We start from the raw sequence: 24,107 nt of genomic DNA on the forward strand, positions 1-24,107 counted from the left end.
GTCCCCACCCCCAAGGTGGCACAGCCTGACACTCTGGTGCGATTCACTTGGGGGCCACTTTCCTGAATCTTCAGAGGCTGAACTACTCCTCCCAGCAGTTTCACCCCAGCAGGCAGGGCCTGAAGCACACATTCTTTGCCTTTGCCTCTTTGTTTATTTGTTTGGGAAGTGTTTTTAGGGGAAGGCGGTAGAGGGGAGGGGCCTGCTGGAACTGTTTATCAATCCCTTTGTGTGTGTGTGTGTCTAGGTCTCTAAGGACACAAATTACAGTAAAAATTCAGTTTCACTAAATACACTAAATGTGTCCTGGATTCGATCCTAGAAGAGAAAAAGGACGTTAGTAGAAAAACTGGTGAAATCTGAATAAAGTCTAGACTTTAGCTAATAGTAATGTAAAAATGTTCATCTCTTGGTTTTGACAAACGTCCCACAGTTATGTAAGATGCTCACATTAGGGGAAACTGGGTGTGGGGTATATGGAAATGCTCTGTACTATTTTTGTAACTTTTCTGTAATCTAAAATTATTCCTCAAAAAAAGTTTGTTGAAAAAATTCAGTTCCAGGGGCTGGCTCGGTGGTGTAGTGGTTAAGTTTGTGCGCTCCACTCCGGTGGCCCAGGGTTCACAGGTTCGGATCCTGGGCATGGACCTAGCACAGATCGTCAGACCATGTTGTGGTGGCATCCTACATAAAATAGAGGAAGATTGGCACAGATCTTAGCTCAGCAACAATCTTCCTGAAGCAAAAAAGGAGGAAGATTGGCAGCAGATGTTAGCTCAGGGCCAATCTTCCTCACCAAAAAAAAAAAGAAGAAAAAAATTCCACTCCAAAGTTTTAAAACTCAATATAATATATTGATTTGGAGGTTTAACTAGCAAATCCACTACTCAGTTCAACATTTATTTTTTATTGAGGCATAACATACATACAGGAAGGTACACAAATCTTGTGCACAGCTCATTGAATATTTACATATGAATTACCCTCCTAACCAGCACCAGATCAAACAGAATGTCTCCAGCACCCAGAAGTCCCCTTCTAGCCCCTTCCCAGGGAATAGCTCTCCTCCACCAGAAATAGCCACTATCCTGACTTCGAGACCATACACTGGTTTTGCCTGCTCTTGAACTGCATATAAATAGAATCATAAAGTGTGTATTCTTTTGAGTCTGGCTTCTTTTACTCAATATAATGTCTGAAAATCATCCGTGCTATTGTGTATGGCCATAGTTCGTTCTTTCACTGTGGTATAATATTCCATTGCATGAAAATTCCCCAATTCAGTTATCCGTTCTTATTTTTGATTGACGTTTGGGTTGTTTCCAGCTTGGGACTCTTACAAATGAGGCTGCTGTGAACATCTAAAGCTGTCTTTGCAGATATTTGCACTCCTTTCTCTTGGCTACTTCTTCACAGCGGCGTTGTTGGGTCATAGATTATTTGCATGTTCAGTTTTAGTAGATACTACCAAATAGCTTCCCAAAGTGGTTGTACCAGTTACACTTCCTCCAGAGGTGTATGAGAGTTCTGGTTGCCTCACATCTTTGCCAATACTTGCTGCTGTCAATCTTTTTAAATGTAGTCATTCTTGTGGGTATCTCACGGTTTTAATTTGCATTTCCTTGAGGGTTTAGCAGCCTTTAAGATATCCTTTTTTGTGAAGTGCCTGTCCAAGCCTTTTGCTATTTTCATTGGATTGTTTATCTTTTTCTTATTGATTTGTAGGAGCTCTTTATATATTCAGGATATGAGTCTTTTGTCAGATATGTGTATTATAAGTATCTTCGCCCCATCTATGGCTTTTCTTCTCACTCTCTTAGTGGTGTCTTTTGATGAGTAGATCAGTTCAGCTTTAACCAAATCAACTGCTACCTTTTTTTCCCACTCACATCAGAAGACCTTGGCATTGTATATGTTTAGAACTAGAAGGAACTTTAGAGATCATCTGTGCCAGTAAGTCTTGATCCTTAAGTCCACTAGAATAACTTGAGGGGCTTTTGAAAAAAATACCCACACCTGGGCCTCACCATCAGAAATTCTGGATCAGTTGGTCACGGGTGGAGGCTGGACATCAGCAGGATTTAAAAGCTCCCCTGGGAATTCTAACAGGAAGTTGGAATCAAGACCTTTGTGACTGGAGAGAGTCTAAGAGAGTGACGTTCTGCTTGGCAGTGGCCAGATGTCCTATCCCATTCCTGCCTTATCTCAAGACCCTTCAGAGATGATCGGCTCTTCCAGGGTAGCTGGCGGAGGCCAGCCCCTGGCACAGTCTTTGGTGGGTCTTTCTCTCTTAAACCTCTCAGTTTGCCTGGGACGGTCCTGGTTAGTGCCCATTGTCTTGGTGTAAATATTAATAGCATCCTCCTGTCACTCTTGATGTGGATAATACACTATAGGGACACCCTAGCTTTAAGCCTTTTGAGGGTGCACTGCCCTTGCCCACATGCCCTCGTCCTCGCCCTCCTGACGGGGCCTCAGCTACTCCCCTATCGCAGCTACCTTTGCGGGGTTTGGAAGACACCACGTTGGCATCCTCAACACAGAGGGGTCTCTCTTTCCATCTCAGCAATGATCAGGCCTCGATTCCTCATCCTTCCAGCTGGATTTCTTAAAATCCCACACAGAGAAGCAGCACCGAGATAGGAGGCGGGTCCCCCCGAGATAGGGAGAACCACACCCAGAACCGAAGCTGCACCCCCAGCTCCCCACAGGGAAGATTCCCTTTAACCACCTCCTGGCCCCATGGAGACGCAGCTCAACTGCAAGGACCCATGACTGTTGTCGTTGACGTCCTGTCACCAAACTGCTAGATGGATCCAATCAGTAGTAGGAGAGTTGATTAGAGGGGCTCTGATGGGGGTTGGGGGGCAAGTCTGTTCTTCCGCAGAGTCATGTGACAAAGGTCTCTGGAGACCCTGGAGGTCAGAGAGGTGTCCGCCTCCTCCACCCAGGCCGGGCCCCCTCTCAGGTTGTTACCCGGCTTTCTATATGACAAGAACTACACAAGCACAGCACCTCCCCTTTGCCTCCACATGGTGACACCCCTGTCACCACAAACACTGAGTGCCCTAGAGCAGCTCCACCCCACAGAGGCACGTCCAACAGCCCAACCCCTCCTGCCCCCTCCATTCTTCTGAGTTATCTGATTCATCTGAATTTCACCTCTACTTTTAGCCACGTCACCTATACAAAAATAACTTAGGATGACTGTAGTGGTTGAATGGTGGCCCCAAAAAGATACACCCATGTCCCAACCTCCAGGACCTGTGAATGTGACACTATTTAGAAAGGAGTCCTTGCAGATGTAATTAAGTGAAGGATCACCCTGGATTATCTGGGTGCGTCCTAAATCCAATGACAAAAGTCCTTATAAAAGACGGAAGAGAAAACAGGGGAAAGAGGACAAAGCCACTCGAAGACAGAGCATCAAAGTGATGGAACCGTGAGCCAAGAAACCCCTGGGGTCACCAGAAGCTGGGGAGGTCAGGAATCATTCTCCCCCGGAGCCTCCGGAGGGAGCACAGACCCGCAGACACCTGATTTTGCACATCTAGCCTCCAGAGCTATGAAAGAATACATTTTGTTGTTTTATACCACCAAATTTGTGTTAACTTGTCACAGCAGCCCTGGGAAACTAAGACAATGACTTAAGCTAGCTTAATTTTCCTAGGTCCTGCTTTTCCTCCCTATGAAGCTGTTCCCCATGCTGTCTGCTCTAAAGCATTTTCAAGAAGACACACACACGCACACACCCCTCTTCTCATTTACGTCTCTGTCTCAGCCCTTCCCCAGGAACACAATGTGAGCATTTCCCAAGAAGAAGTGGGCCGGACAAGATAATTTATCAAGACCTGTGCAAAGGCTGGGGCCGTGGGGAGCAGGCAGGTTGAGCTGTGCAGAGCAACAGTCACCGTGCCGAGCTCTCTGCGCCCTGCCTGACACGGGGCTCCGGGAAGTCACGTTCCTTCGGTTTCTGGGCTGAAAATAGAATCCTCTGAGAAGACTGAAACAAGAAAAGAGGAAAAGAGTCGAGAGGCAGACCTCTCTGCACACTTTCAGTGAAGGGAACCCAGGGCTGGTGTCCACAGTGCACAGGGCGCTGGGAGAAAAGGAAAATCATCAGCCTCTGAGTTGGGGTGTGAAAGAAGAGATGGAGGCTCCAGGCCAGTGGTGGTCCTTCTTGGACAGCATGCGGTGGGCTCACTGAGGCAGAAACTCCGCTGGGAAGGCTTGTTTCAGGGTGAACATGAGGAAGATGATCTCCTCGTAATTATTTGATTCGTACAGACATGCAAACTGGGGTGACCCGTCCGGGCCGGCACCCATGCTCTGGAGATCTGAGTAAGCGCAGCTGCCCTTGGCCAGCAGAGTGGGCTCCGACCAGGCCGTGGGGGCCAGGGGCCACTTGTTGAGGTACACGCCCAGGTTGGATCTCTGCCGGGAGTCAGTGGGGTGGGTGTACAGCAGCCACTTGTCTGAGAAGTCTGACTGAACTGTGGGGTTGGGAAAGCTGACGATGCTCCCCTGGCAGCCTTGGGGAGGTTCCGCAAGCTTTGTCACTAGTTGGATCTCCTTGAAATCCAGCCCATCGTTGTTGCTCTCAGCCTGGACCCTGGCTCGGAGCGGACTTCTAGCGTTCAGATACACCACCCTCTGTTTTGTACTCCCGACCTCAGCCACTTGGCACTCCAGGGTGTCCTGGGCCACAAAGTTCCCTCTTTGCCATGTGTGCCCGTGGTCGTGGCTGATGAAGCAGACAGCGAAGGGGGCAGGCCTGTGGCGGGGGTGGAGGTTCCGGTAAGCGTAAGCAGGCACCACCAGACTCTGTGACTCGTTGTGCAGCTGCAGACAGTGTCCCGGGCCCAGCGCAAAAGTGGCCCATTCCTTGTAGGCCGAGCCAATGATGGAGTCAGTGACGTCTCTGGCGGGGCTCCAGGACCTCCCGTGGTCGGTGCTGGTGACTTGGCACAGCCGTGTCACGTTGACCCTGGTGTGGAGCTGGTGGCGCTCGGAGACCTGCCCGGGGATGGCAATGAAGAAGAGGAAGAGGGTCCCCGTCTTCTCGTCATACAAGGGGCTCGGGTTCATGGACCGGTGGCCCTCCAGCTGGGCTTGGGTCACCACCTCCTCAGCGTGCCACTGGATGGGAGGAGAAAGGAAGAAACAGCAGCATAGCATTGAACCGGCCAGTGACTGTGACAGGAGCAGTGCTCTGGGGGGCTGCTTGTCTCATGGGGTTAGAACCAAAGATGCTCAAAGAGAATTCTTCGTCCAGCGCTCATCCATCCTGACAGCACCTCCCCAGAGCTGGCAGAGCCAGGGCTCCACCTCGCTCCCTCCCTGCAGCCCACTCTTCGTTTGAATGGCTGTTGCTTCCGTTCCCACCAACATACGTTACAGAGCACCTACAATGTGCCAGACGTAATACCCAAGATACAAAAGTGATTCAGGCACGAGCCATTCCCAGCTTCATCCTGGTTCTTTCAACTTACCAGCTCCTTCCAGCTTCTCATTCTTGCAAAGTAAAGCCCTAGCAGTAACTACAATAGTCTGGCCAGCGTGGGACAGAATATGACCATCACCTTCCATCTTCTATAAATCATACTCTATTAATGCAGCCTAGGAGGGACAGTACCATGACACTAGGACTCACACTGAGCTTCAACAATCCCTGGGTCTATGTCATATATGCTGCAGCTAGGACATCTATCCCCATTCATTAACAGCTATCCCCCAATGAGTGATTCTCAGGGTAGACACTGTGCCCAGAGCCTAACATCCATTATCTTGTCTAATCCTAACCCTAACTCCTGAGGGACAGGTGTTATTAGCTCTGTCTTACATCTGGAGAATGAGAGGTTCAGGTAGGGTAGGTGAGTTGCCCAAGGCCTTACCTCTGGCAAGCGGTGGAACTAGGACTTGAACCCAGGTTCATGGAATAATGACCACAAAACAACGATAATAATATTAAGCCCTTCATATATGAGAAGCCAGCCTTGGATGTCTTCGTCAAAATGAATTACTTGATCTACATGCTGTAACTTCAGGACATGAGCAATCACCCCAACCCTTACTCTGTTCCCCAGGTTAATTTTATTCAAAGATACAACCCCCCATGTGATACTGGATTACTCCTCCCTCAGGTTCTCAGGGATACAGGGAAACTTTTCCAAACTTCGGTGTCCCTGAATGACTGTCCAGTCATGCCATAAAGCAGATGTAGCCAGGCCAGCTGGACTTGTTCGTGGTAAACCCATGTGAGGTCCAATTGATCAGGTAGGCACACCTTCTCTGCCCCATCCCTGATAGGTTCCTCTTGAATTTCAATGTATCTTTTACCTCTATCCCCCAGGCCTCAGCCATCTAAGGATGGAATGGTCCCTGTATTCTTGGTGGAGTGATTCTAGCCTCATCCTGCCTTACCAGGACCTGGTGGGTGGCCACATCATAGCTTCCTCTGCGCAGGGCAATCAGCTCTGCATGTTCATCCCTCTTGTCCCTCCGCTTTTCTGCAAAGGCCAGCAGGGTCTTCTGCTGAGGCAGGTAGAGCAGAGCAGGGATTCTGTAGGCATGGGCTCCGGACTGGAACACTTTCTCCTTCTGCAGGATGGGGCAGGATGCCATGGGGCTTGGGAGAGAGCACAAGAAGAGGAAATGAGCCCCCTGCAGTCATATCCTGAGATGGGGCCAGCTATCCTTCAAGGTAGGTGGTGCTCACCCCACAGGTGAGCCAACTGATGTCGAAATGGCCTCTCCTCGTCCTGTTGCCACGAAAAGGGCACGATTGTCTCACCACAAGACAAAAGCCAATCATCAAGAGGCAAGATGGTGATAGAGAAAGGGAATTTATTTATTTCCTCGCTTATTATTTTTCTTGTGTGTGAGGAAGGCCCTGAGCTAACATCTGTTGGCAATCTTCCTCTTTTTGCTTGAGGAACATTGTCGCTGAGATAACATCTATGCCAATCTTCCTCTTTGTTATGTGGGATGCTACCACATTGTGACTTGAAGAGTGGTGCTAGGTCCACACCCAGGATCCAAATTTGTGAACCCCAGGCCACAGAAGCAGAGCACATGGACTTAACCCCTACAGAAAGGGCATTTATTAAGGAATAAGCTAGCAAATTGCAAGATGGGGGACTAGCATCCTAAAGAACCATTTTGAGGGGGGCACAGAATCTTGAAGTAGTTACATAGGCCAGTGGGTTATAGGGGAGAGGGTTAGGGATGTTGACCCTCTGGTGTTACAGACTGGGAGTTGCCACACCAGATATTTCAATTGTCATGGATATCAGCATAGAATCTCTGTCCAGGGGTCTTCATATCCTTAGGGAGCTCAAAGGAACAAAGTTACCATCTTATCGCAGCTGGGAGGGCCATAAAATCTACAGAGCCTGTACATCTCCTGGAGGGTGCATATCCAGCTGGGTTAGTTAATCAGAGGTTATTCAAAGTTATAGTATGGTTTATTTTCTACAACGTGGCTTCCCTTATGTCAACCTTTGTGTTGAGCTGGTATCAATTCCCCCCTTTTTTGTTCATTCCTCAATCTTTAGGGATATCCTGCTGATGAGAGGCATAGGTTGTTCCATCTCATTGAACCAGTCTCTTAGTAAGACTGCGCTGAATGTGGGCTCCCAAAGTTAGGCTTCTATTGTGTAAGCAAGTAACCAGATGTTTAATAAGAAGCATTTCTAGAGAAACAAAAAGAAAAATAAGATTAATGGCAGGAGCAAATTATAAACCAGTTTCTGAGCCCAGGGGGCAGACAGTCAAAAAGATCTCTAGATGCGAGAGTCAAAGCAGCTTTCGCAGTTTGAAATGTCTCTGGTGATGTCATCAGGTGTTCAGGTATCTTTCTGAGTGGCGTACAGAGCAACAGATGTGAATCTTTAGAAAGTTTACATCAAGTTGTCCAGCTTAAGTTTGCAAGGATTCAGGAAAAAGGGCAAATTCAGTTCTCAATGATTCCAAGTGAAAATGATGGAAAAGATTGAAAACATTAGTTTGGAGACTTGTAGCCAGATATTTTAGGAAACTAGAAGAATTCAAGATCCACTCCAGTTTAAAGATATAAAATAAAACCTCAAAGACAATTATCAGAACTAGAACCTAATATCCATGAATGTGTACTATAGTTTCTATTGAAACATAACTTTTCTCTTTAAAACTACCCTCATTTTTACCAATGAAAGCCAAATGAAGACTCGTTGCTTGGCAAAATAAGTCTAGTTTAAATAAACTTGGCCCAATTATTTATGTAAGTACAGCAAGAATAGCAATTGATCATATAGGCTCTTTTAAATTTGCTGGAACTTTTTATAAGGAATCTAAGACTGAACTTTAAAGGCCTCTGAGGCCAGGAAAACCAAAACAAAGACTTGTCATTGGACTCTTCCTGAAATACTTTAGATTTGGGTGGATTTCTCTCTTCTCTTGAGGTTCCTTGCATCTGTCAGGGAAGTGACCTTCTTTACTCACCTGATAAGGTTGCTAGGAACACTGCAAGCAAGGTACCAAGCCAATATTTCCAGGAGGCTTTATTCCATAAAGTCAACTTTTGTTCATCAAAAGCTGCCTGGTCATATCTGAGTCTGCATGTTTCTCTCAAATATGACATTCCTGTCAAAGATTTAGTAATATAACCAATGCTTCCAATTGTGACCTGCTATGAAGACAACAGATTCTTATTGATCTTATGCAAATAACTGTATTGCCATGAAAACAATACTCACTCACTAAGAGTTTCCAAATTCTGGAGGGATCAGGTAGGGAGAAAAAAAGATAAATGTTTCAATTCTGCTTACAAAGGTATTATTGTACCATATTCCCTAAATCACACTTAGCTTAAATCTGGGAAAAACGAAACACCAAAAAACCAGCAATATCTCAAATGAAGTCATTAAAATTATAATCATCCTCATCAGTTCATTCAGCCCTGTGTAATTGATTCTTGATTTTAATCTCCTGTTAGCAGTTTCATGAAGTCATCAGTTTCTCTGTAAGAGTTCTGTAATTTCTTACCCAGTTCAGTTTTATGATCTGAAAGTTTATCAGAAACCTGTATTCTAGAGAAAGTGTCAGAGTCCTTTCCATGAATCTCTCTGAAGATGAAACATATTTGCAAAAGCATCAGAGTAAAACAATCTGCAAATAACACTAAAAAATGGCAATTGATAAAGACACTTAGCTATTTTGGTGACATACAACACTTTGAGATAATAACGAGAATTATGACCTACAACCAGGACAGATCAGAATTTTTTGAATGTTAAATAATTTTTTAAACACTTATATTAATAACATTTAGCCACACTATATAACCTGGGAAAGCTTATCATCATCATTTGATAATGCTTCTCATGTAATTTAACATACCAAATAAGTCTAATTAGTTAGTATCTTCCTCTTTATAGAAAGATAGAAAAAAATTCTTTGAGAAGTCCCAGAGCTGATTTGAAATTCTCAAAGTTTCCCTTTTTTAAGTCAAAAGAAAGACTTTAATTTGGGGGGAAGTTCATCAAAAATATCAAAAAGTTTCAAAACGCTTTCTCAAATAGGAAACAATTCTTAGTTATCCATTCAATCAAACTGACAAGAGACACAGTCAAAAAACCCTTATAGGAAGACCTCAGTCTTTTTAAACATAGGAAATTATTTTAAGAAAACATAGATTTTCTATCTTTTAGGTAGACTTACTGAAAAATAAAGAAAAACCTTTTATATCCTCTTTTCAAGAGCAGACTAAAAGTTCAAGAAAATTATCTTTTTAAGAGAGAAAGCCAAATTCTAATTTTTCGCAAGCTTACCTTTGATATTTAAATTTATTTACTTAATTAAATTCATTTCAATCTTAGCCAACTTGACCATGCACAACTCTTTCCTCAGGTTCCTCTTCCACAAACCTTCTATAGCTTCCTTTTTTTACATTCAGAATTTGTCCCATGCCTTCTTTCTTCCCTCCTAGTACTTTAGGACAAATTTATCTTTCTTAACAAAACAAGCAAAAATATTTTCATTCTTGATACCTTCTTTAATGAAAACATACATCTTACTTTCCTTAAATACAAATATGTTTTCCTTATTAATTTTTAGTAGCTTTAATCACATACATTAACTAGAATTCTTAACCCTTACAGACCTTTATTTTTAGTGAAAACTAAGAAGTAAGCAATTATGAACTGTCTTTTACATTAGCAATCTGTGTCTTGACAAGTTTATAAACACTTTTCATAATTTCTAGAAACATGCTGCTTCATAGTACAACTTTTAATAAAATACAAGACAAATTCAGTAATAGACCCAAACATCTTTTAGTTTCTTTGTAATAAGATGCCAAAAGTAGATAAACTTAGACATGTTTAGCAATAATGTTTCAGAATTTTATCTTATTTGAAAATGACCCATATATTCAATGAATTTTCTATCACTTAATTTCACCTAGAAAAACTTCAAGTTACCAGAGAGATTTTGGAAGTTATCTTAAATATACATGCTATAACACACAATTATTGTTAAAATTTTATCTATAAACTATCTCACTTACATTTGACCATTTGTTTGTAACAATCGTATTTAGATTACTCACAAAAATTTTACATGACACTAAAGCAGTTAGCTATTATCTTAAGTTGTTTTAAGTACATACATTGTAACACATAATCATTGTTAAAAAGTTTCCCCCCAAATTTTACCTTTTTTACATTTATTTAGTTTACCTGTTTCCAGTAATTACTTAGATTGCCTATAAAGACTTTGAGACATCACACAAAATCAGTTATCATTCTAAGCTATTATTTTGCTGACAAATTTGTAACAGGGATGACATGAGCTCATTTGACTAGTAAACCCAGGCTGTATGTCTGCATCATACCCAATGCTGAAAACTCTGAGGACGTGCCTATTTTAATCAAACCAACAAACTTAAATAAGCTTTTACTTATTGAAGATTACTTCATATCACATTAACTTGAAAGACATTTGGGTTAGTTCCCATTACATTTAGAAATAACTTATATCAGTGCTTACTTTAAGCCAATTGAATAGAGCTCTTTAGAAATTATACCATCCAGAGACAAGATATTACACACACACACACACACACATATTCATATAGACACACGTACACAGAAACTCCACAGCTATTGTTTTTAAATTGTTGCCATGAACACAAGACTCCTAAGTTATGAATCCAGATTTTGTTTTAAGCCTTTTTACTAATATTTATGGAAAAGACACTCAAGATGCTAGATTTTTGGTGAAGGGGCTCTTATGGCCATTTTTCTTTCCTTTTTCCTTTTTTTTCCCCCCCTTCAGTCCTAGGAATTAGCAATGGGCTAGATAGTCCCTGGAGGGTTTGCAAGCTCTTTGAGATAAGGGAAATGGGTGGTATCTGAACGGCATTTAGAGCCGGAGTTCTAGTCTTGCAAGGATTTTTTTTAAGGACAGTTGCTCTAATTCCTCAGAAACTGGGTTGTAACTTAAATGACATTATAGGTTGATCTACCTGTCTGACTACATCATCCCTGGTTGCTCAGTTCTATTTTAACTTAAGGAAGAAGGCCTGGAAAGAAAATTCCTAGTAGGCTCTGAATATCAGCTTCCAGTTTGGCCAAATTTCTGATCATAGGTTGCTAAATCCTTTCAAATATCTTGTCAAGTTTCCGCTGAGACAAACAGTAACCATACCTGGGTGTATTGAACAGCAGTTTCCCAGAAAATCTCTGAATCTTGTTCACTCAGGGAGGAGCTCATTTTGGGGCCCTGCTTCCAAGGTAGGTTATGGGATGTCCATAAAATCTTTTCTTTTAGGTAACTGTTATAACTTAATTTTCCATTAGCTTTCTGCAACTAAACTTTCAATAAGGTTATTTTGGATTTTAAAATGCACTTGTAAATGATCTTATCTAATGGAATGTTCCTTCTATTGCCAAAGTAATTCCCCTGAAGCCAACAGCCATTTTGTAGGACCCTTAGCCACAAGTGGGAGTGCAACCTGCATTTCTGTATGACCACCTCTGCTTGCAAAATAGGGGCAAGCACATTTTTGTCCTACCATATTTTGGGAAGCACCCCTCGCCCCCCAACCTAACAATTATCAAGCCAGGCCTTTGGGACACAAAACAAGCTGGGTAAGATTCTGCTGTTCTCTGCAAACATTTACAGCTCCTGGAACCATTTGGTCAAAAGGTGGAGCCCTTGACTCTTTCAAGCTTAAAGATTTTTCCTTGTTCCTTGGTTTCAAGGCTCAAAAAGAGCTCAAAATGGCCACTGTAATTTTGAATTATCCCAGATTATCTTGCCAGCTGTTTAGTTATCCCCATTTTAGGGGGATTTTCTCAAGGTGGCCACAACAAACACGGTAATTTCTAGAGAGAGCTTGTTACGATCAGTGAGAAACTCAGTCCCCAAACAGCCAATTTTAATAAATAAAACAGTCAGACAGAGACAAACATGAACAGACACCAAGATCCAATTCTCCGGGACTGGAACCCAGAGCTTGGGACTCTAAGCCAATCCTTTTGAGCATCCCGGTGGCTGTAACCCTTTCACATTGTCTCCCTTCAACCAGTAATCCTAGCCTTGGGACTTTAACCCCGCAAAAAATCTCCCCAGTGGGGGCTCTAACCCACAATCCTGATGAGATATTAGACAATTTTAAACACAAGCATGTTTTAATGAGGTTGCTCACCCAAAAGGTGTCTGATCCTGGAGCTTCCTACAAACACAGATACAGAAAAACCAGACACCAGTGAACGCATTCTCAGATTTCAGGTAAAAAAGTCCTACAACTATTCACATTGCAAAATGCACACCCAGATGCTCCTGCCATGAATGTAGACGGAGGGGCAGGGAATTCTCAGGCATCTCGGAGGCCACTTACCCTATTCCTGATTGAGCCTGTGGACGCGCAGATGTAGCTGTTTCTCTTCCTACCACAGTCAGCAATAGGAGGCAGCCAGCATCAGTACAGAGGAGCAGGAAAAGCAGATCCCCAAGACAAAGAAAGCCACAGCAGCTGCTCAGGACTTACCCAACAGGTCGCCCGTCCAAGGTCAACTGGCTGCAAGCAGGAGTTAAAGTCCCACCAGAGTTGCCAAAAGAACGAGATCTGCTCACTGTAGGACAAAAGCCAGTTGTCAAGAGGCAAGATTGTGGCAGAAAAAGGGCATTTATTAATAAGCAGACAAATCAGAAGATGGGGGACAAGCTTCCTAGAGAATCATCTTAAGGGAGCACAGAATCTTGAACAGTTATATAGGCCAGTGGGTTGTAGGGGAGAGGGTTAGGAATGTTGACGCTCTGGTGTTACAGACTGGGAGTCACCACACCAGTTATTTCAATTGTCATGGATATCAGCATAGAATCTCTTTCCAGGGGTCATCACATTTCTGGGGAGCTCAAAAGAGCAAAGTTATCACCTTATCGCAGCTGAGAGGGACCATAAAAATCTACAGAGCATGTATGTCTCCTGGAGGGCTGCTGGGTGAGTTAACCAGAGGTCATTCAAAGTTACAGTATGGTTTCTTTTCTACAATATGGCTTCCCTTATGTCAACCTTGTGTTGAGCTGGTGTCAGTCCCGCATGGGGCTCATCCCCTTTCATTACATTCCAAGACTCTGTCTACCAATTCTTCATGTGCCTCCCATGGAGTTTGGTAGCACTCTGTCCATGAGACATCAAGGAGGGAGTAACTGGAAAAGCGTATTTTGTGTCATATTTTTATTGTAAGTTAACAAACCTCCGTATGACGGATCTGTGATAACCTTCAACTCTTCTGCCAAACCTGACACATCAATCAATGCTAAATCTTGGGTAGGATAGGAACGCTTGCCGAGTAGCATTCTGCAGCTGTCCAACTGCCAGAAAATGACACATAGGAGCTTTTTATAACTCCAGAGCCCTAGAAAGTTGCCTTAGAAAGAAAGAAAAAGAAGGAGGGGGGTGGAATTTCAAGGCTCTCCTCCCCAGGCTGCCTGAGGCTAAGACCCAGCTGCCCCCACCGTGTGGGCTCCACTGCTGGGGCAGGGAGGGGATGGAAGACAGGCTCCTGACAGCTCCCTCGGGCTGGGAAGGTCCTCCAGAGGTATAAGGAAATAAAAATAAAAAATAAGTATTCGGCCAAAATGGGCTGGGAGGACCAGAGATAACTCGGTGACCGTGGGTGACAGTGGTCCTCATGCCAGGGTCCCCTTCAGGAGGATTTACGCCCAGCTGTAGGGAGTGCTGGCTGCAGAGCAGATGGCCCTCAGCCGTCAGCTCTGAGGAGGAGGAACAGGACTGCCATCAGCTGAAAAGAGCCTTGTCCTGGCCATACCCCAGGAAGGGCTGCATCTGATGACTAGCCTGCCCAGAATATAAAGACCCAGCCCCCTTGTCTTAACTCCGATGCTCTAAAGGGCCAGTGCAGTGCAGGGTTCCCACAGCTCAGCCAAGGCTTCCATAAGGGGCACCCAGCAATTCCTCTGCAGTGTACCCTTTCATACTGCATGCGTTTTCTCCTACCTCATATATGTATTATCTATTTAAAACTTAATTTAACATTTTTGAGAAATAAATGCAACCTATCAGTATTTTATTCAATCCATAATGAATATTATTGTTAGGACAATGTAACAAAATAAAATTAACAAGGATGTATGGTGCACAAGGTAACAACGTGCGATTGCCTAATCGTGGGGGGAAGAACTAAGTCTTCATGACAGAATTGAGACCTGCAAACTGCATCCAAGGAAACAGGGCCCCACAGACATAACAGAGGCTAGATTGAAACTTTGTTACGAATGGTAGATCGGAAAGAATCAAACATGATTCAAAATAAAAATGAAAATGAGGATGAAAGGTGAAGTTTAACAGTATTTTCTAGAAAATTGATCAAAGCTTGGCTTAAGCTCTTGGGTATTGACCTAGGAGTGGAATTGCTGGGTCAGACAGTAATTCTATGTGTAACCGTTTGAGGAGCTGCCAGCCTGTTTCCACATCAGCTGCAGCGTTTTATTCCCCACCAGCAGCATCTGAGGGTTCCGATCACTCCACATCCTCATCAACACTGGCTATCACATCTTTTGGATAATAGCCATCCTAGTGGGAGGGAAGTGGTACCTCCCTGTGGATTGATTTGCATTTCTCTATGACTAAGGATACTGAGCATCTTTGCACGTGCTTATTGGCCATCGGAGCTGGGTTTTAGCCTGGAGGCAACAGGAAGATTTCACATTTGTTTAGGCGAGGGAGTGATCTAACCTGATTTAACTTTTTAGGAAGTTCCTCTCTTGGCTTCTGGGCACAGGAGGCAGAAGGTGAGTCGCTTGCAATTTTCCAGGTAGGATCAAATAAAAGCCTGGATGAAGCAGAGACTGTGACAACAGAAAGAGGAGCCCAGCTCTTAGAGACGGGAAGCAGCAGAATTAGCATGATTTTGAGGGCAAATTAGGGAGGAATTGAGAACGCCCCAGTTTAAAGTATTCTAAATTAATTTCCATAGCATCTGTGACTGTTTTCCAGATTCCTCCTTTAGACTCTGATCTCCTTTAGGGCGGGGACGAATATATTCATTCTTATAGCAAATATTTACCGTGTTCCTACCTTGTGCCCCCCGTCGTTCTAGGAACTTGGAACGCTTTGTGAATAAAACAGAGATCCCTGGACTCATGGAGTTTGTGTCCTAGTGCCGATGGGAGGGTTACTGTTATTGCCAAATACCAAACGGTGCTTGCTAGGACCAGGACCTGTCTGAGCACTGGATGGGGTGGCCTTATTTGACCCCCAAACGCCTGCCCTCTGTAAAACCTGTGAGGCTGAGAGCGATGCCCCTATGGAAGAGAAGTCGGGGTGGAGCAGGAAGGTTGTGGACGCGTGCTAACCCCACTCCCCACCCGCTGCTAACCTCTGTAAGTAAGTATTTGTCCCATGTGTATTTAGAGCCAAAGCTAGCACAGGAGGAGAGGAAGTGGAGCAAAACGGGGACCTCTGTGTCGCCTCAAGGTTCTTCTCTATTCTCAGCAACTCAGCGCCGGCCCAAACTCGCACACCCGCTGACAATACCAATCCCCAAAGGTCTCCATAATAATAACAACAAACACTTAAGAGGCCCTTACAAAGTGTTGGGCACTTTTTATGTGTTCTACAACACTTTAAAAATTTTTTGTGAATTATATTTACAAATTTTGTTATTTACAATACAATTTACAAACATTCGGTCACTTAATCCCCATGAAGTAGGCACTATTATTATCCCATTGTACCGAGGGGGAAACTGAGCCCACCCAACCCTTAAGGGTCAGAGCTGGGACTAAAGCTTCTAACCCCGTGCAGCACTGCCTCCAAGAGGAGTTCTGGGAAATGCCGGCTTCCTGCAGTTCATGGCATTTCCAGCGGTGCTCGAGCACCTGGTGTAGGTAGCTGGCCCACCTGGATCTGGCTCTGGCCCAAACAGCTTGAGACTGATGTGGGAAGAGAAGTGAATTAGGAGTCAAAAAAATCAGATTCTGGTCCTAGGACCACTCCTAACAGGTGGTGTATCTTTGGGCAAGAACCTACCTCCCTGGGATCTGTGTCCCCACCAGGCAAGAAGGGAGCGGTAGGAGGTGAGGGTACAGGCCCTGCCATCTCCAGTGTGGGGGCTGAGCTGGAACCTGCTTCCTGGAGGAGGGGTGGGCGGGGTCTTCAGCACAGCCCAGTCTCACACTCCAGGCAATCAGAGAGACGACTCTGTCAGGTTGAACCATGAGAAACTGCCATTTTCTAGGCTACCAGTGTCTGCTGTGGCTTGTGGCCTTGTGGGTGCCAAACTAGAGCAAAGCATCTTACGCAAGGAAGCTCACGCCTCCCCACACGGCCCCCGAGGCCAGCTTTAGCTCTGCCATCTCAGAGGTGGGGAAACTGAGAAGTGGGTCAGGGAAGCAGCAGATGGCTTCCCCGAGTCGGTGGTGGAGGTGGGTGGTTTTGAGCCTGGCACTGCTGGATTCCAGAACCCGTGTTCCTAACCACTGGGCTCTCCTGCCATGAGACCCACAGCTGGGACTCAGGTCTGAAAGGCTTCCTCAGAAAAGGTGAGTAGTGGAGGGTCCCTGCCCACCTTCTTTCTCTCCTGTTGGGAGCACAACCTCGTGGGCACCTTTCAAACCCAGAGGCCTTGCTGCCAGCATTCACTTGCCCTTCACTTCAGGAAGATGCTTTAGCAATTTACAAATCCATATTGAACACCTCCTGGGGACCAGGCAGCAGACAAACAGATAAACCCTGGTCCCTGCCCTCCGGGAGCCCATAACAATAAGTGAGAGCTGATAATTCTGATAATTCTGGGGAGCAAGAAGGATGTGCACTTTGCAGCTTTTCCCAGAGGAATAGCCCTTGTTCTCGCGATCAGTTTTGGGTGGAACGTTTGCCTGTTGGCTTCCACATTGAAACAATGCCATCTCTCCAAAGGGAAGGCAGTCGGCTGCATCTGGCCTGCCAACAGCACCAGCAAAGCAAGCCCACGGGGCAACAAGCCTGAAGCTTGGGCGGCCTCCTTCCCCAAGAAAAGCCCATTTTCAGTAGGTTCATCAACTCAGCTTGGGAACAGGACTTTGCTGGGATTCCTGCCCCACACTGAGAGGAGCTCTCTTGACTCCCACACCGCTCCAGGACCACTGAGCATCCTTCTGGAAGTTCAAACCAAGAAATAACTTGACCGAGAATAATTGGGCCGAATTAGGAGTTTTCCTGAGCTGGCTGACCTGAGCCTCCTCCCCACATGCCCCATCCAATGTGTCCTCTGGACACCCCAAAAACAGAGTGGGGGCCACATCATGACGTTGAGGGGCGATGAGCTGGCATGCTCTTTAAGCTCGCCCTCGTCTGAGGCATTCCAAATATCGCACCATCACTTTATAATGACCGACTCCAGAAGAACTCTTGTTTATGTCAACAAAGGAGCAGGGGTGTCAATTCCAAGAAAAGCCGTACCTCAAGGAGAGTGTTCCAAGTTGGATCTCCGGGCCTGGGTGGGAAGTCAGTGTGGGTGAGCAGAGGCAGTGGGACCCCAGTTCCAGAAGAAGAGTGCAGCTCCTGCATCCCCCCGGGCTTGCCTCAAGGCTCATGGCCTCCTCTGTTGGGTCTGTGTCTATGTAAACCTAAGAGAGGGCACAACTTCTGCCGCCCACTCATCTGCCGACCTGCTCCAGGGCGATGTCAGGGTACAGGCCCAGCCCTGACCCAGTTAGGACGCTCCCTCTCATTAGTCCAGCTGTCTACACAGTCATGCTGAATCAGAATGAACTCAGGCAGCCTGAGTCAAGCTCACATCTTAAATGGATGCATCCAGCAAGTGTGTGCACGGCAGGGATCCGAATTCCCAGGGGCGGGGAGAGTCTGGAAGTGCAGGGAGAAGGAAGAGCAGAGGCTGGAGCCTGGCAGGACTCAGCTCCTCTTCTGGCTTTGCCAGGGCCAGCTGGGTGAGCAAGGCAACTTTCTTGACCTCTTGGGACCTCAGTTTCCTCCTCTGAAAAATGGGAACAAAAATATTATGGTAGACCCCAAGCTTTGTGAGAGCAGACAGCATCACTCATCTGCTACTCCAACCCAGCATCAAGAGCATTTCCGATACATCATTGGTGCTCCATCAGTATTCATCAATTGAATGAATGGATGATGTTGCGTTTCCAGGCAGGGCAGATGACCTGGGGATTGCAAGAGAAAACCCATCTAAATCTCTTAACACAGCATCTGGCACGTGGCAGAGACGCAGTAGATGCTAGTACCTGGTAAGGTACTTTTCTTCTGTACCCACCACAACCACTCTAAGGTTCCTTGAGCCGTGAGCTCATCCCCAGGAGAAAGAGTCATTTGCTGCACAGGACCAGAAAATATAACCCACCTCACCCCAGTCCACTGCCAGACAGCATGCGTGAGGCTGCAGAAGCTGGGAAAATCAAAAGGCAGCCCAGTTCAGGTCAAAGTGCACTTCTTGTCTTAGTCTGGAACCAGGGGGTTAAGGGAGGTCCTCCTCATTTGGATCTCTTCCCTCCATTGGACAAAGTCCTTTCACAGCGTCTTCAGCTCTCGACAGTCCCCATGCCTCAAGTACACACACACCTTGGCACCTGTTTCCTGGGAGGTCAGCTCCGCTTTGCTGTCCCCGCCCCCCCATCAGAGTCACCCTGGATGGCCAATTCTGGGCCCCTTGTACCTGCTGTGGTCTAGCCCTCTCACCAGTTCTCAGAGAGAAAGTCACAGCCTGACCTCAGGATTTATCTTTGAAAACCCCACCCAAAGGCCAACCCATGTGAACACCCCAATAAACCCAGACCCCCGGCCGTGACTCACGCCCCCGGGAGGTCTGGGAATCACCTGGAAGTTGATGCCTTCACAACCTTGTTGTTCTCCAGCTAATTCACTGGGCCACAGAAGAGGGATGTTAAAAGTGAGTGAAGTGTGGGGGTAAGAGATCACCAAAGAAACTGTGACACATCCATAAAACGGAACGTTAGGCAGCCGATTAATTAAAATCCTGTTTTAAAGACTAGATAAGGCTGGGACAGTGTGAAGTATGAAAAGTAGGATAGAAGATGGCAGATAAAGTAAGATCCCACTTCTACAAATGTGTATCTTATGTACTCAAAAGTCGGTATTAAAAAAATAAACAAAAATTACATCCAAATATATATTGTTCTGCTCCCAAAACTTAGCACAGTGTCTGGAACAAAATAGCTACCCAGCAAATATCTACTAAGTGTAGAATGAATAAATAAATATTACCAGTAATAAATTTTAACTAGTGGGATTATAAGTAATGTTTATTTACCTCCTTGCACTCTTCCAGGTATATATGAATATTATTATTTTAAAAAGACATTATTTAAAAAATAATGGTAAGTAATATAATGAAAGGCTTGAACGTGTGGCTTATTATTGCCTATTTAACTCCATCCGAGCCAGATCATCGAGTGGGGAAATATGGTTTCAAAAGGGCCTAAAGAGCTTCTAAAAATGGGCTTGACTGAGCAGACAAATTTAACTTACATTTGACTCCAAAGGATCAATTGATTAAGTGTTCAAAAATATTCATCGAACACATCCTATGTAGCCAGCACCATGCTAAGCTGGGGAGGAGATGGAGAGAAAGACCACGGATGAGGTCCCAGGGCTCTCCATGCTTATTACTGATGTGGGAGAAAAAAGACCAACATACAAGGAACGGAGGCCAGTGAAGGCAGGGACCCAGTAACGGGGGCAGACTGAGGTGGTGACAGTGATTTAGGGCAAGGGCACGTGGTGAGAACAGGTGCAGTCAGGAAGACTTCCTGGAGGGAGGTGTATGACCTGGGCTAGGCCGGGAAAAAAAGTAAAATGTACAAAGCAGAGACAGAACATTCTAGCAAGAAAGCACAGGGCCTGGCACATAGTGAGTGCTCAGTTTGAGTCAGAGGAGGTGAGGAAAGAAGCAGAGAGGTGAACCCACATGGACGGGACAGTGCCTGGCTTGCCAGGATAATTATTCCTTTGAAAGTAACCTATTTTCTCTCTGATGGCTTTCATGATTTTTCTTTATCTATGGTGTTCTGCAATTCCACTATGGAACGTCCAAGTTGAATTCACTTTTTTGGGGGGTGGGGGATGATTAGCCCTGAGCTAACTGCTGCCAATCCTCCTCTTTTTGCTCAGGAAGACTGGCCCTGAGCTAACATCCATGCCCACCTTCCTCTACTTTATATGTGGGATGCCTACCACAGCATGGCATGCCAAGTGGTGCCATGTCCGCACTCGGGATCTGAACCGGCGAACGCAGGGCCGCCAAGAAGCGGAACGTGCGAGCTTTATCGCTGCGCCACCGGGCCGGTCCCTGAATTCACTTTTATTTACCTTGCCTAGGACTCACCCTGCTTTTGCAAACTCAGAATTCGTGCCTTTCTTCAGTTCTGAAAATTTCTCAGTCATTACTTCTTTGAATGTTGCTTCTCCTCCACTTTCTATTCTCTCCTTCAGAACAGCTTATTAAATGCATATTGGGTTTTCTTGATTTGTTCTCCAAATGTCTTTGACTTATTTTTCACAGTGTCCATCTCTTTGCTTCCTGGTGCTTCTTTCTGGGTGATTTTCTCAGATATATCCTCCAAATCACTAAATCTAGAATTGTGACTAGCTAATCTTTTTTTAATGCAATATTTTTATTTATGCAATTTCTACTTAGTTCTTCTTTGAATCTACTTTTATAAAAATTAATTTCCTCAACACTAAAAAGAAATGAGCTATGAAGCTATGAAAAGACATGGAGGAAACTTACATGCTTATTACTAAGTGCAAGAAGCCAGTCTGAAAAGGCTACAAACTGTATGTTTCCAATTACTTGACATTCTGGAAAAGGCAGAACTATAGAGACAGTAAAAAGATCAGTGGTTGCCAGGGGTGAAGGAGTAAGAAGGGAGAGATGAGTAGATGAAGCACAGAGGGTTTTAGGGCAGTGAAAATACTCTGTACGGTACCATAATGGTGGATACATGTCATTATACATTTGTCCAAACCCATAGCATGCACAACATCAAGAGTGAACCGTAATGTAAACTATGGACTTGGGGTGATTATTATGTGTCAATGTAGCTTCATCAGTTGTAATAAATGCACCAGTCTGCTGGATGATGTTAATAATTGGGGAGGCTCTGCATGTGTAGGGTCAGGGGGTATATGGGAAATCTCTGTACCTTCCCTTCAGTTTGGCTGCAAATCTAAAACCCCTCTAAAGAAATGAAGTCTTAATTTAAAAAAATAATTGCCTATTCTTGTTTTATAGATTTTCCTTCATCTCTTTAAGCACCTTAAACATACTTATTTTTTCTTTAGTCTCTCTTTATATTATTCCATTGTTTCTATTTCCTCATGTGTCAACTCTCCCATTTTTGTGGGATGCTTTTCTTCATATCAGACTTCCTCAAATGTTTTATAATTTGTCATGATCATGTTTTAATAATTTATATTCATTTATGTTCTTCCTATTAATCTCCTTCAAATGTTTTATAATTTGTGTGTGTGAGCTCATCTTCAGTGGGAATTATCTTTTGGGGGTAGTGGGGAAGGTGTTCCCACTAGCACCCCAGATTGTGGATGCCACCCCATAGTTGTCTCTACCTAAGTCTTAAAGGCTCACGGTTTCTCAACTTTTTTCCTCAGATTATATCTTAGAGTTTCTGTACTCCATGAGCGGCAAAAGCTTGGATCCCATGTGCAAACCCAGCTCGTTCTCCATTTTCTTGTAGGTGTTTCTATTTCTGTCCATGGTCTAGGACATTTTTTTACTTCTGAGTCATAATCCTTCTTCAAACTTCTGCTGTATTTACGTTCAAAGCTTCAATTTTTGTTCCCCCACAGCTGTTAATTTAAAATAAACACATACCCAAGGTATGTGTGTAAGGGTCCCTAAAGAACTAGCTCACCAGGGCGGATAAAGAATTGCCTAAGAATCACCTATTCATGTACGGCACCTGGAGATTTATTTGTCTTACTTTTGAGATCAAATGCATATTTATATTACACATATATGATATATCATATATATATATATATATATATATATATACTCAACATTCTCTGTGTTCAGGAAAATTCACCCAACCTTCGGCAAGCTATTTAACGTCTATATGTCTGGCTTCCTCATCATAAGACTGTAGTGATGATTAAACAAGTTAATTCATGGAAAGTGCTTAGAACTGAGACAGGCCCAGAGGTGGTCAAGAAATGTTATGCTAATTATTCAGGTTCTGCTCGGTTCTTTTTCTTGACCAGTCCTAGTCCATCCCTTTTATATATTCCAAATATACGTTTTAAATAACCACAATGATTTTTTTTAACTTCAGACATTTAAATTCCTCTCCTCTCGCCACTCCCAACAGCAAACTCAATGCAGGAAGTTGTTAGATAACCTGAAAAAGAAATTCTTTTATAATGAATTAAACTTATTATTCTTGAATATCCAATTCCTGCCCATGAGCAATTATAACAATCAGTTTCAAACAATTGATTTACGATTATTAAGTCTATTAATGATCTATCAAAAATTATCACCTGGAAAACATCACAAAAGCTTCTGGTCAAGGGCATCTCAGGCCTTCAAAGGGATTTCCCAGGGTCTTAGTCCATTTGGGCAGCCATAATAAAATACCATAGACTCAGGGGCTTATAAGCAACAGAAATTTCTTTCTCACACAGAAATCATGGTCTGCAGGCCAGATGTGGCCCTCTGAGGGTATTGCTTTGAACTGCATGCACAGTGTTTGGGGGAGTTCTGGCAACACTTAAACAAAAAATACAGATTTTTACCTTAAAAAAAATCGGAAAACGGGGCAACCCTGAGCCCACATTCCCTGATGTCAAGTATTGGCTAGACGGGGGCAGCAGCTGCCCTTCAGATGGGGCACCGGCTCCTCACAGTCCCCACCAGACCACTTTCTTTCTGATGACTCTGCCTTCTTCACCCTGGGTTAGGTCCTTTGTTTCAGATCTTTAAAAACGGGTAATATTTCTCTCCCAGCAGTTGGTTTTTACTGGTTTCGGGCCACTGCTCACCGTTTTTAGTAACTCTCTCGACCTGGCCTTGTGCTCTCACTCGGGAGCACACACTGATATACACTCCCATCTGTCCCTGGGGAGCTCTTCTTTCTATTGCTGGCAATTCCTTACCTGGGGTGGGACCTACCTGAGCTGACGCTCCCACCTGACTCCACCCCCCCCATTCCTGATTGGCCGGTGCCTGCCCCTACCTTCCCGCCCTGAGAGCCATGTGTTTGCCTCGGTTTCTTCAGGCTGTGGGGGCCAGGTCCCCTGGTGGGAAGACCATTAACAACCCCATTTTACTCTAGATGTAAGAGCTTTAATCTGTAATAAAGGTGGCACTTCATCCTCAAAAAAAAAAGAAGAAAGAAATTTCTTTCTCACAGTTCTGGAGGCGAAGTCCAAGATCAAGGTGCCAGCAGATTTGGTGTCTGATGAGAGCCCGCTTCCTGGTCCACTGGAAGGCTCCGCCCTCGTGACCGAATCACTTCCCACAGGCCCCACCTCCTAACATCAATGCTTTGGGGGTTAATTTTCAACATAAGAATTTTGAGGGGGCATAAGCATTCACTCTACGGCACTC

The 24,107-nt window shown here is 44.6% G+C and overlaps 1 protein-coding gene across 1 annotated transcript; it reads right to left on the bottom strand.

Annotated features, from left to right (window-relative positions):
- Positions 1-920: 920 nt before the first annotated feature.
- Positions 921-18,148, bottom strand: NEU2 (neuraminidase 2). The gene is made up of 3 exons (XM_014862541.3): positions 17,951-18,148; positions 6,424-6,628; positions 921-5,139 (listed from the first exon to the last, which is right to left on the bottom strand). The coding sequence occupies exons 1-3, from the start codon at positions 18,082-18,084 to the stop codon at positions 4,201-4,203; spliced, it is 1,278 nt and encodes a 425-aa protein (XP_014718027.3). The 5' UTR covers positions 18,085-18,148; the 3' UTR covers positions 921-4,200.
- Between the last annotated feature and the right edge of the window lie 5,959 nt (positions 18,149-24,107).

Source organism: Equus asinus, chromosome 19 (genome assembly GCF_041296235.1).
Source record: "Equus asinus isolate D_3611 breed Donkey chromosome 19, EquAss-T2T_v2, whole genome shotgun sequence".
Taxonomy (NCBI): Eukaryota; Metazoa; Chordata; class Mammalia; order Perissodactyla; family Equidae; genus Equus; species Equus asinus.